The sequence below is a fragment of the Taudactylus pleione genome, unplaced genomic scaffold (assembly GCF_031769625.1).
Source record: "Taudactylus pleione unplaced genomic scaffold, aTauple2 ptg000009l, whole genome shotgun sequence".
NCBI classification, from domain to species: domain Eukaryota; kingdom Metazoa; phylum Chordata; class Amphibia; order Anura; family Myobatrachidae; genus Taudactylus; species Taudactylus pleione.
The window spans coordinates 6,266,303-6,280,764 of NW_028284412.1; the positions used below are offsets into that span (position 1 = coordinate 6,266,303).

Sequence of the window (14,462 nt, forward strand, 5' to 3'; positions counted from 1 at the left end):
TGTATGTGACCACTACATCTTCATGAAAATATCATACAAACTCAGCACTCCCTTTTCAAGCTGTAGTTCCTTTGAATACAGGGAATGTTAGTTACAAAATATTGCGATCATTTGTGAAGCTGACCAACCACTTCATGGTCATTCCCATCTGGCCAGTCCCTACACTGACTCTCAGATATATGGTACATATTTTTTTAACAGTTATGGTTTTCTACTCGTTAGAAGCAGTCCGAGTTTGCACCATGTCTATGTACATATACTGTAAACTGGGCATTTCTGGCAGGGCAAAAAGACTATAAAAGAAAATTAAGTCAAACAGGTGTTTTTCTGAGATTGACTGTGAACAGTGAAATCATAATGGGAACTGATCAACAGTAAAGATGTGTCACTTGGCACTGTGCTTAAGCAGTGTTACATAAATGAAATGATGAGCTAGTGATAATATATTGCATTGTAATATGCCAGTTTCATTATTCATGGGTTTATGGCAGTTTATAATTAACACGTAATTGCCATCTGTCTTTAGGCCATGGCCATACAACACGCTGGAAAGAGGTTATGATCTTGTGACAGGACAGCAAGCACCTGAGAAGACCCTCAGGTAAGTGACTTTATTTAATAGTACTTCCTTTTACAGTGTGCATCCCAAAGTGGTCAGTAGCTACTCACCCAGCTGACGTGATCAGACAAGTAGTCATTTAATGGATGTACGCTTCCAAATTATGTACAAGTAAAATCATTTACTGAGTGGAAAGGATGAATAAAGTGATCAAAAACATGCGTTCTTGGTTACTTTAAAATACAATTACATCCATGTACATATATAATTTAAATACTCCAATTGATATTAAGATTATTTGAAAATAATTTTTTTGGTTTCTGTTTGCTCCTATCAAAAACACAGGCATATATTGAAACTCTTTCTAACCTATCTACTTGTGAGCTGGTTGCATATTAATCCTGTTTGAAATGGTAGCAGGCAGAGCTCTAACATCCTTTTCACTACAGTAGAACTTGACAACCAGCCATGGCTACTGTATTTAGGGCCTGATTCAGAGATGTACGTTAATTGCTGTGAATTTGTACATAGCGACCGTGCAGAAATATGCAAATGTCGCAGCCGTCGGGATGTGTATTAAGATGCCCACCAGTAGCTTTGCAGATCCAAACTACTGTGTTGCAAAGACGCAGCATCGGTTGCAGATCAGTCGCCAATTGGCCTGCTGAGACGCATCGGTGTTTGAGTCGCGCCCTCCCAGTTTCTGCCCACAAACATTCCCTGCCTATTAATTAGTTTGTGAATAAATCCTCTCTGCAATCAATAACGGTAGTGAAATTGGCGCATACGCAGATCACCGATAATCACTCATCTATGTAAACTTCACATTCAATCCATCTCTTAATCAGACCCTTACATACTACTAGCTCAGGGTTCTTCATGTAATTGGAGCTTTGCGAAAACATGCACTGGCTTAGTTATTCTGCACTGCTGGTACCATGATGATCAATCTTTTTTTTTTTTTTTTTTTTACAAATGGACTTCAGGAAAACCATTATTCATTTATTGATGGATTATAAATCATTACATCTTTACTAAAGCACGGAATTTGAATATTAACTTGAACACTGATAAAGATTTTCTTTCTTAAATAAGATGGACACTGATTATAAAAGGCAATAGATATATCATTAGTGCATTATGCCTTTTTTGATTTGTTGCACTGGCTGTGTTGCCAGATCATTTTATAGCCAGTGTCAGAAGTGGCAGCTTTTCTTGGCACAATCATATTACTGTATGTAGCTGGCACAATCATATTACTGTATGTAGCACACAATTGTGTTGCTACAATGTCCCAACACAACAAGCACATAGTGCACATTCAAGTCGTATATGTGCTTGCTACATACCTTACCTGGTGCCATAATACCGATGCCAGTCTTCCCGGCGTCAGCATCCCGACAGTCGGGATGCCGAAGGTAAGTAACGTGGTTGGGGGGAGGATTAGGGTTAGGTTTAGGGGTTTTTGTTAGGCACTAGGGGAGGGTTAGGGTTAGGCACTAAAGGGGGAGGGTTAGGCACTAAGGTGGGAGGGTTAGGTTTAGGGTGAGGGGAGGCGGAGGTTAGGGTTAGACACCAAAGAGGGAGGGTTAGGGTAGGGAGAGGGGGAGGGTTAGAATACAGACCAACAAGTGTCGGTATGTTAACCCTGCCGGGATCCCGGCGTCGGGATTCTGACCACCAGGATCCTGACAGTATTTCATACTGATTCCCCCAAGAACGAATTACAACTCACTCCTCTGTCATCACACTGAGGAGCTCATTTGCAGAGCACAAAATAGCCATTATGGAGTACAGTGTCATTTTTCTGCAAAGCTGCTGACAGCTAAAGCCCATTTATGTTTCTAAATTTTAAGTTTACCAGATGGAGACCCTTTTGTGCACCTAAACACTGCCTCGTTGACCATAGGATGCTACCTTTAAGCTGATTCCATCACAAATACATGAATTAATTATTTAATTACTTGTTAGCAGTAATTTGATGTTAGATATACAGTATATGGTGCTTTGCAGAGAATACTTAAGGTGGGCACACACCTGACAGATATATCTGCAGATGATGGTCGTTCATACACACTGAACGGCCATCATCTGCTTGGGTCCTCGGGTCCCAGCGGCCGGGGGGGCGGGTTGGGGGCGTGACCCGCCCTCCTCGCGGCTGCCACTGTGTGTGCACGGGCAGTAGGACGATCGCCCGTACACACCTGACTATGGACAGACAGATGTGTCCATCGGCTGTGCAGCACAGCCAATGCGATATGTCGGTGAACGACGACGTTCACCGACATATCGCGAGTACACACTGTTTGACGTGCAGCAGATATATTGGCTGATCAGTTGATCGGCTAATGTATCTGTCAGTGTGTACCCACCATTAGTCATTCATCTCAGTCCCTGCCCCAGTAAAGCTTACAATCTATGGGCCTGGTTTAGAGATATACGCTAATCCCATCACAAATACAACTTTTTACATAGCTGCTATGTGAAAATATGCAAATGTCGTAGCCGCCAGCAGATGTATTGAGACTCCTATCAGCTGCGTTGCGAATCCAAGCATCTGCGTAAAAAAGTTGCAGCATTGGTCACATATCAGTTGACCATCAGTCTGTGTAACCCTATGGCTACTCAGAATGGGTGACGGAAGTAAGACGCCAGCACCAGTGATACTGCGCGCAAAGACGTTGTCACGTTTTTCTAACCACCCCCACCTCGTTCCCACAAACGGCCGATAACTGTCAATCACTCTGCGTCTAAATCCGTTCGGCGATCGGCACCGCAGAGGCACTGGGACGCGTGGGCTGTGTAACTTAGATGCATGCGCTGTAATAAAAACATTGTCCATCTGCGTAAATATCGACATAACGTACATCTCTAAGTCAGGCCCTGTATTTCGTATCCAGACTCCACCCTTGAATGTAGCGACTGCTACTGCTCAAATAAACCCCCCTGAGTGAATGTGCCAGGTCTCTACTATTACTTTAACTCCACATTTACCAGCCGCTGGAACCATGGGGAGTTCAGAGAAAATGGGGTGAACCTGACTATGAAGGTCACATGAACTATCGCAACAGTTACCGATAGTAATATGAACAATCAGTATTTTCTACCACCAGAATAAACCATTCATACAGATATTGGTTCCAAAAAAGTAAATAGACAAAACACATTGATTTGTATTATAGATTGGAAAATGTACTATATACTGTAAATTATTCGGATATTGCAAGCCATAGAGGAACAAGGTACTGAATGGAACCCCAATGTGTCTTATGAAACTGATAATAGTTTATGGAAGGTGATGTGTTAGTTCTTAAAATACATGTTTTCCTAATAAATGCATTAGATTGCACTGATTATAAATGCAAAAATAAGAATACATAATTCATTTATACTGTTATGTCTACCAATTACTATCATTTGGACAGTATATAGTATTTTATTATTATTATTATTATTATTATTATCATTATCCTTTATTTATATGGCACCACAAGTGTTCCGCAGCGATGCAGGATGTCAGCCCTTCCTATCTTGAATTTGTTTTCAGTGCATCCTATTGAAATTAAAAGTTTTGTATTTAAGGCCTGAAAATAAGATATTTTTGCAAATATGTTTGCCGAATATATTCATAGTTAAATAAAAAAAACCATTTATTTTACTACAAAAAAAATCATTGATACAGTATATACATAAGTACTAGAATACTGCACTATTTATTATTACAGATCTACATACAGTTTGGGACAAGGTGTATGGCTCCCGGTCAGTAAAAGCTTTGTAGTGTCCCCAATGGAGCTTTCGATTAGTCCATTGGCCAGCTGTAAGACAGATGTATTGGTGACGGAAGATCCTGCTGATGTCCGGTAAGAATCTATACAAACAAACATTCTATAATAGATTTGAATTTAATATTTTTAAATTAATGTTTGGTTTAGATATAATCTATGGTTACTATATAAACTATAGTCATGCATTGTGTCTGACACAGAAACTGATCCTTTTGATTATGATAATCTAGTTGATTAAAACTGTTTTTATTTGTTTCTAGAGGAGTTAGTCTGTTTTAGCAATTAAAACAACAATGAGAAATTCTGGAGGATTTTTACCTGCAAACCTTAGGTATAACATGCAAATAATAGGCTCATATTTAGGAGAACATATTTCTCCATAGTGTTACTTCCTTGCTCATTGTATCTAGGAAGTGAAACTTAAAAATCTTCCTCTCTATAGCTCTTCACATGCTGATCAGAAGATCATATATCCTAACAAGACTAAACCAGGATGTCAGGTTATAAAATCCCTGGGGGCAAAGTATTGACTCAAAGGGCTGCCATGTAAATGCCATTAATGAGAAGTCTATTCTCATGCATAAGATATTCTAATTTGGGGTTGATGAAGGAATCCAAGAACTGTGTTCTAAAATGGCTAAAAGGTATTTAATTATTAATCCGGCTATAGGTGGATTGAGCAAAGTATTTTTTTTCCTCCAAGATTAAACACATTTATTAACCCATTTGTAACTGGCCACAGTACATTTACATTAATCAGTGGCAGCCAACAGTTCTCTGAAGATCTGAAGAGGCAGGAACCCAGAGATTTTGTTGCTACTTCATCACAGGTTTTATCATCCATTACTTATATACTGGGTTTAGAATCTTTATTCTCTACCATATAGTGTTACTCTTCACTCCTTTGGTCTGCATGACACTGTCCTTCTCATTGTGTGTCCTCTTACCTTCCAGACCACTCTGTCTCTGTCTCTACTCATAACTCAACCTGTCTCCCTGTTTTGTTGCCTGTTGGCAACCCTCAGAACTATATTAAGGACCCACTCCTTTTCTCCCTATACATTTTCTCCCATGGTGAGCTCATCAGCTCTTCCAGCCTCCAATATCATCCCAATGCTGATGATACTCTCCTCCTGCTGCCTTTCTGCCATGGTTGTAGCTAGGGGTGTTTGAGCAGTGCTGCTGCACAGAGCACAGAACGCTGTGGGTGAAACCGTTGTTGCCCCATGGCACCTGCATCTGGCTAGCATGGGGTCTGGAAGGGCACCCTGCAGCTAGAATCGCTTTTGAAGTCCCACTTGGAGAGTCCTTTGGATGCTCCAGAAATTCAGACTGCAGCTTATACAGCCCCCTGGAGCAGGTTCTTACCAGCGCTGACGGTACCGTCCCTGACATCATGTGCTCAAGGGGCATGGCCGGTACAGGGTGCTATGGCGCTGCTTTCGGCTATCTTCACTTGGATGTCCCAGTGCTTTCTTAAACTTAACATGTCTAAGGGCTAAATTTACTAAGCAGTGAGTTTGGTGTCATTTAGAACCCGTCGGAAATCGACGTTAATGGACGGCGGTTTTCTTGTCAAATTGCTAGCATTTACTAAATGTCGGTTTTGATGTCTAATCATAATCTGCCATCGATCCCCGTTGGATTAGAAATGACAACCAGCCACTGCGTGTTCTATATGGTGGCAGTTTCTATTGAAACCACTGTGGAACAGGAGCTATTCTATTCATAGCCATTTACTTGTGCTACTTTATGAGCTAAAGGTAATAGCCTGCGAGCCAGCGCCATTGCGTGAATACATGCGAGTATGCCAGTACTTTTAAAGCAGCAAGCATGTTGGTATAGCCTTTAACATGCTTGCTGCTTTAAAAATACAGGCATACTTGCATGTATTCCTGCACCGTCGCCAGCTCGCAGGCTATTACCTTTAGCCCTATGTCTTATAGAAAGCACCATTCAAATGAAATCATAGCAGACCACAGTGGATTAGAAGCTATTATGTTCATATTCATTTAATGGTGCTATTACAGAAACAACATTCACCTGACATTTTAGAAATAGACAGCTAGCTACTTTCACTTTGTAGTTTAAGTGGAGAAGGAGAAAGTTGTCGGAAAGTATAAACAGAAAGGTATAAAGTGATTGTGGGGAGTTTTTCTTTATACGTTGTCTTTTTTTTTTGTTTTGTTTTTGTCTGTTTGAGGTGTGTTTTCCATAGTCTTTCTTTTTAAGTCCTGTGTGATTTTTTTTTTGTGTGTGAGTGTAGTGTGATTGTGTTTTGTTTTTGTTTACTGTTATTGTTTGTGTATTTCTGTTGAAGAAGACTCATGTCTGGTAATAATCCTCCATATCCCAATTGGATGCTATTCCTGTCAATCAATCTTGCCTGTAGAAATCAATTAATTTACCTGATGTGTCTCCATGCAAAAATTCAAAATGCATTCCCATTTAGAAGCTTGGATGCTGTGATACTGCACAGTGTTACCTTGATCTAGCAGCAGCTTACTTGTAAGCACTGAATCTAATGATGTCAGTGAGCAGGGGAGATACATTCTATCCTCTCCTCACTATTGGGTCTCCTTAAAGTGTAATAAAATAGAATAAAAATCACTATGTAAACGTCACTTAAGAAAGGAAAATTAAATATGTTGTAAAAAAATAAGTTAAATATAAAATAAAATCTAGTTCCTTTCTTACTTACCATTTACTATAGATGATGTTACATTTTGTATGTGACTTTACAAAAGTGCCACCTAATCGTGTGAAAATGTCTAAATGTTTCACAGATCCCCTGATAATGTTGCCATGCCCACAATAATTGTTCTCCCCAACATTTGTGGGTGTGCTAGTATGTTATATCATAAGGCAGAAAGGGGGATATAGATCTAAAATATACACATTACTGTAGATCTTAGGCTCTATAACTTTGCAAACTTTGCATAAAATTCACATATTTGTTATCCTTACACCATAGAACACTAATAAATCATATATTAATGAAAGTATCTTACATTTTTATAATCATGTTAAAATAAATATGGAAAACATAGCTAAATACATTAACTTCCTTTGTAATCTATTTTGGAAGTTTATTATAAAAAAAAAATAGAAAAAATCTTCATAAGTGAAGTTTTGTTTAATGCTAAACATGCAGTTACTGTATACAGATACAATACAACAAGTGGACGGCAGTGTGTGAGCTCGGTTTCCACTGATTCCGGGCCCCTCCTTTTTCTGGGAGGGGACGGGGCTTAGCGCACCGCGGTCGGGGGAAGGGGAGGGGGGGTCTCCTACCCACCAGCAGGTCTTTGCAGCTGTCTGCCCTCCTGGCTCCTTCCTTCCCAGCAGTAAGTCATTACAGCAAAACTACTGGAGGAAAGGTGACCACAGCTGCTCAGACCTGCAGCACAGCTCAGCAGCAACAAGAGACTTGGCCAGCCAGAGCACAGCCCCAGCAGCCTATGAAAACAACAGAAGGCAAAGTGGAGGAACAGGTAAGTAAAAAAAAAAGGCAGGAGGGGCACAACTGAAAGAGTTGTAGATGTACTCTATATGTAAAGGGGTGGGGGAGGGACATTAAATATATACAGGGAGAAGGTGACAAAAGATTATTAGGTTTATATTAGGGGTGAGCGGGTTCGGATTTCTGAAATCCGAACCCCCCCGAGCCCCCCCGATCCGAGTCCGATCCGAGTCAGGCTCGACTTTTCCCGCCTGACTCGGATCTGAAATCGAGGCAAAACGTCATCATCCCGCCTTCCGAGTCTCGCGGGTTTTGTATCCTATATAAGGTACCCGCGTCGGCGCCATTTTCTCACTCGGCTGTGGACAGTGAAGAGGGAGGGTGGGAGTTAGGGCTGTGTAGTGTAGTGTAGTGTAGTGCTGCTGTTGTCCACTACTTCAAAGTCCATAGGGGCTGGCTGTGTTGTGCTGTGCTGCTGTTGTTAATAGGGGCTGTGTCCACTACTTCAAAGTCCATAGGGGCTGGCTGGACTGTGTTGTGCAGTCAGTTCACCATAGGGGCTGTGTCCACTCCAAAGTCCTGTGCAGTGTCCCAGTCCTAAAGGAGTGCTGTAGTGTTGTCCAGGGGGTGCTCTGTCCATCAGGGGTGCTCCCCCCAAGTGCTAAAAAAATAATATATTTTCTGTGTTTGTGAATTGTGTGCGCAGTAGCCGCACGTGCATCAACAAAGTAGTGCCAAACGTGCGCCTGTGTCATAAGTAAAGGGCCGGCTGGCTTGACCATTAAGGGTGCTGTAACCCCCGAAAGTACACTCCAGTCCAAACCAAAAAAAAATATTTTCTGTGTTTGTGAATTGTGTGCGCAGTAGCCGCACGTGCATCAACAAAGTAGTGCCAAGCGTGCGCCTGTGTCATAAGTAAAGGGCCGGCTGGCTTGACCGTTAAAGGGTGCTGTAACCCCCGAAAGTACACTCCAGTCCAAACCAAAAAAAAAATTATTTTCTGTGTTTGTGAATTGTGTGCGCAGTAGCCGCACGTGCATCAACAAAGTAGTGCCAAACGTGCGCCTGTGTCATAAGTAAAGGGCCGGCTGGCTTGACCGTTAAGGGTGCTGTAACCCCCGAAAGTACACTCCAGTCCAAACCAAAAAAAAAATTATTTTCTGTGTTTGTGAATTGTGTGCACTGTGGCTGCACGTGCATCAACAAAGGAGCAGCGCCAAGCGTGCGCCTGTGTCCCATAAGTAAAGAGCCGGCTGGCTCATTTCTTAAAGGGTGGTGTAACCCACAAAGTGCACTACTCTCCAGCAAAAATAAAATAATATTTTCTGTGTTTGTGTGCGCTTTAGCCGCATGTATATATATCAATATAACATAAATGGAGGACCAAACTTTCTCCGATAAAAATAAAATAGGGAAAGATCAAGAACCTCTTCCTCCTAGTGCTGTTGCTGCTGCTGGGAGTTGTTCATCATCCCAGAGAGGAAGTAGGAACATCACTACTTTTACTAAACAATTGACCCTCCAACAGTCCCTAGCGATGAGGATGAAGTACGACAGCAGTCATCCTGAAGCAAAACGTATAACTGAGGCCTTGACTGCTATGTTGGTGTTAGACGTGCGTCCGGTATCCGACATTAGTGCAGTGGGATTTAGACAATTGATGGAGGTAGTGTGTCCTCGGTTCCAAATCCCGTCTAGATTCCACCTGCATCCTCAAAGCAGCAGCGACAAGCGTGCGTCTGTCTGTTAAAGGGTGGTGACACCCTCAAAGTGTGCTACACAAACAATTAAAATATTGTTCTTTTTTTTTCTGTCTTTGTGAATTGTGTGGGCTGTAGCCGCACCTGCATCCTTAAAGCAGCAGCGACAAGCGTGCGTCTGTCTGTTAAAGGGTGGTGACACCCTCAAAGTGTGCTACACAAACAATTAAAATATTGTTCTTTTTTCTGTCTTTGTGAATTGTGTGGGCTGTAGCCGCACCTGCATCCTTAAAGCAGCAGCGACAAGCGTGCGTCTGTCTGTTAAAGGATTACATCGGTGACAGCATCCAAGTAGGCATGTCAGACAGTCCGTACCTGTACTGGCAGGAAAAAGAAGCAATTTGGAGGTCCCTGTACAAACTGGCTCTATTTTACCTGAGTTGCCCCCCCTCCAGTGTGTACTCCGAAAGAGTGTTTAGTGCAGCCGGGAACCTTGTCAGCGAAAGGCGTAGGAGGTTGCTTCCACAAAATGTGGAGAAGATGATGTTCATAAAATGAATTATCAACTCTTCCAGGGAGACCAGCCTCCAGAACGTACAGAGGGACCTGTGGTTCCAGCAGGGACGAATTAATACTCTGTGAGGATGAGGATGTACACACTGAAGAGGGTGAGGAATCGGTGGATGAGGAGGATGAGGATGACATCTTGCCTCCGTAGAGCCAGTTTGTGCAGGGACACATTAATTGCCAGCTTGTTTTGTGGGGGCCCAAACGAACCAATCATTTCAGCCACAGTTGTGTGGCAGACCCTGGCGCTGAAATGATTGATTTGTTAAAGTGTGCATGTCCTGTTTATACAACATAAGGGTGGGTGGGAGGGCCCAAGGACAATTCCATCTTGCACTTCTTTTTTTTCTTTGCATTATGTACAGTTTGGGGCCTAGTTTTTCTAACTGCCATCCTGTCTGCCACTGCAGTGTCACTCCTAGATGGGTCACGTGTTTGTGCCGCCCACTCGTGTCGCTTAGCATAGTCATCCAGCTACCTCGGTGCAACCTTTTGGACATGAAAACACTATTGTGAGGTGTGAGGTGTTCAGAATAGACTGGAAATGAGTGGAAATTAAGGTTATTGAGGTTAATAATAGCATAGGAGCAGAGAAACCAACAAATTCTGTGATTTCAGCTGTTTTTATGCTTTTTTTAAAAAAAATACAGATCCAAAACACAAAACCCAGAACCCAAAACACGGAAGGGTGGTTTTGGCAAAACCAATCCAGATCCAAAACACGAAGAAAGATCCAGATCCAAAACACGAAAAGTGGCCGGTGCACACCCCTAGTTTATATACTGTCAATGTGCATACACACTGAGCGACATTACTGAGCAATTGCACGATTACGACATCGTAATCGTGCAATCGCTCAATAACCGTGCACAAATTGTGCACTATAATGTCGGGAACGACCAGTGATGCGCACTCCCGCTGGTCGTTTCCGACATCAATCATCGCCTGAACATGCAGGCCAATCTGCCGATAACAACAGATTGGCCATGTTCAGGGATGAGGGAGGGTGCCTACACTGACTGACTGATCGTTCAGTGTAGGCACTACAGGGGATCAGGAACGACTGTACGATTACGATGTCGTAATCATACCGTCTATCCTGATCGCCCAGTGTGTATGCACCTTAAGGTTTGGGGGAACAAAAGAGTAAATATATACAGGGGAGGGGGGGACAAAAAATCACTACATTTATAAAACTGCAGGAGTTGGGGGGGACAAAACATTAAATATATATAACCGAATGAGAGGGAGGTTGTAAGAAATAAACATTTATTACACATTTATTATGTATATTAAATAATATCACCAGACTTGTAATATACAGTAGTACTAGTAAGCCCTAGGGCCATATTCAATTTGGAGCGAAATGTTGGAATCGGCGATAAATTATCGCCGATTCCAACATTTCGCTCCAACAATTCGCTTCAAATTAACGTCATTTGACTTCATTTTCACCTATTTGAATTATCCCCGTATTCAATTTCAAAGTCTTTTCGCCGGTGCGAAAAGTCTTTGAAAATAGAGGGGAATACGTTTTCACCATGTTTTGCATGGCAAAAAAAAGTGCAGAATTGGGGTTTAGGGGTGCAGGCTTAAAAAAAATAGCCTGCACTCCTGGGAATGTCATTTAAAAGTAAACTGTGTAAAAAAAAAAGTTTAAAAAAAAAAAATCGGGACACCCCAAAAAATTTACTTTAATATTGGGGATTAAAAAATAAATAAATGGGGAACACACTTCTAAAATAGCCAAATTAAATTCAGAGGGGTTCCCAAGTATGCGGCAGGTGTTTTCTTCATTGCGGGAGTAGCGGCAGGTGCATTTTTGCAGAATTTTTAAAAATCATTCTAGGGACTTAAAAAAATGCTTACCATCATTTTCATGTACCCCAAATGTGATAGGAATAGTTATTTTTACAAAAAAATAATCTAAGTGCTATTCTTCACCCCCTCTTCATAGCCGCAAATATGCACCTGACGCGGCTATTAGAAACCCCGACTTCCTTCAGCAGGTAAAATTGGGGGTACCCATAGTGATCCCCCATGTCTAGACATCTTTAGGGGGGGTCCCTGGAATATTTCCAGAAAATTCCCATTTTTGGGCGATACTTACCTTTCCGCTGGCTCCCATTTTCGTTGATTTCTAATTGAATACGTGGATAAAGCGTGCAATACTTTATCCCCGGAAAAGCTGCGATGTGGAGCGAAAAGTCCAGCACGGACTTTTCGCTCCCAAATTGAATACCCCCCCTAGTGTGGGTAATATTCTTAGCATTAGCACAGATAATAAACGTTTTTCCCCCTACAAAGTCATTTTTTGAAGTTCATCTTAAAAAAAGAAAGAAACCCTCCACCCCACCTGTCTTGGCACAGATGACAGACCGTGCATTTGTCCACACACCACAAAGAGAGGAACGGTGAGTCAGATTACCATATATAATATATATATATATATATATATTGTGACACAGTTAGGTTAGGGGGTCCCTCTCCTGGGTAGAGGACTCCTTCCTTACACACACACAGCAGCAGCAGGGAAGCAGCACACCAGTCTGGATTCAAGTACAAGCTGGTCGGCCCCAGTCTTTATTGTACAATGTCAGAAATAACACAAAGAAAACATAAACGTAAATCCTAGCCCTGTCGGGGCACTAACTTCACAGGTAGTTCCCTCACTACCAGAACCTGGCAGGGCCTAATGCCCTCGCCAGCTACAAAGCACAGCACAGTACTCACAGATAGGTTTTCCAAGTGTCTCTGAGCAAACTCCCTGTCTGCTCTCCCAGGTGAGACAATCAGCCCTCAACACACTAGGCTTATATTGGCCACTCTCAGGTGGTAACACAATCAAGCCTGTTACCAGGCTGCGAGAACCAAAACCTGGAGTGGCCGTGGGTGGAGCCCTCCCTCTCCTCTCACCCACAACCCCCAGGTCCCAAACCGGCTTTTCAAAAAGCCGAAACTCAAGCCTGCTACACTGCAGACTTTCTCCTGGGGGTTTAGAACACATAAGACAGGAATCTGGGACCAATGTACCTGCCACAGACCACTTTACCAGTGATCCTATCACATATCCCCCCCCCCTTTGTTTCGACCTGTGGCCCGGAACAACTGAAGCCCCCAAACAATGAACGCGTGACAATGCGTCTGCATTGGCCAGCTGGCTTCCTGGCCTGTGTTCCACTGAAAATTTAAAAGTTTGTAACGCCAAGAACCATCTTGTAATTCTCGCATTACTGTCCTTATTTTCAGACATCCACTTCAGAGGAGCATGGTCAGTGATCAATTTGAACTTTCTTCCGACCAAGTAGTACCTGAGCGCCTCTAACGCCCACTTTATGGCCAACGCCTCCTTCTCCACTGTGGCATAGTTTCTCTCATGTACATTCAACTTTCTGCTAAGATAGAAAATAGGGTGTTCCTCACCCTCCTTGTTCTGGGACAGGACCGCTTCTATACCTACTTCTGATGCATCGGTTTGTACTATGAATTCCCTTTCAAAATTAGGAGTCATCAGGACTGGTTGGGAACACAACGCTACTTTCAACTCCTGAAAAGCTTTCTCTGCCTCAGGACTCCATTCTACCATGACTTTTTGTTTGCCTTTGGTCAGGTCAGTCAGTGGGACTGCCATGGTGGCAAAGTTGGGTATAAACCTCCTGTAGTACCCTGTAATTCCCAAGAAGGCTCTCACCTGCTTCTTATTCAGAGGCCGTGGCCAATTTTGTATGGCATCAACTTTATTGAGCTGAGGCTTTATCAGGCCTCTGCCAATGGTGTATCCCAGATATTTTACTTCCTCCATGCCTAGACAACACTTTTTTGGGTTGGCTGTCAAACCTGCCTTATAGATGGAGTCCAACACTGCTTGTACCCTGGGTAAGTGAGACTGCCAATCAGGACTATGAACGACCACGTCATCCAGATAAGCAGCCGCATACCATCTATGGGGCCTTAGAATCCTGTCCATCATTCTTTGGAAGGTAGCAGGTGCCCCATGTAGCCCGAAGGGAAACATCTTGTACTGAAACAAGCCCTCTGGCGCTGAAAAAGCTGTCTTTTGTTTGGCGCTCTCGGTTAACGGTACTTGCCAATACCCTTTGGTTAGGTCAAGAGTGGTTAAATACCTTGCCATCCCTAGTCTCTCAATCAGTTCATCCACTCTTGGCATCGGGTAGGCATCGAATTTTGAAACACTGTTCAACTTTCGGAAGTCATTGCAGAAACGCGCACTCCCGTCGGGCTTTGGAATCAACACAATGGGACTTGACCATTCACTATGTGATTCTTCAATAACCCCTAACTCTAGCATATTTTTAATTTCTTTCGGCACCGATTCTCTATGTGCTTCTGGTAACCTATAGGGCTTTAGATTAACTTTAACCCCT

General features: G+C 42.6%; 1 protein-coding gene across 1 annotated transcript in view; it reads left to right on the forward strand.

Moving 5' to 3' along the window:
- Positions 1-14,462, forward strand: part of ASTN2 (astrotactin 2) — a 567,587-nt gene that overhangs the window by 264,502 nt on the left and 288,623 nt on the right. Inside the window, exons 8-9 of the mRNA XM_088467057.1 lie at positions 527-601; positions 4,285-4,422. Of these exons, the coding sequence (XP_088323183.1) occupies positions 527-601; positions 4,285-4,422 (213 nt within the window). The remainder of the gene's footprint in view (positions 1-526; positions 602-4,284; positions 4,423-14,462) is intronic.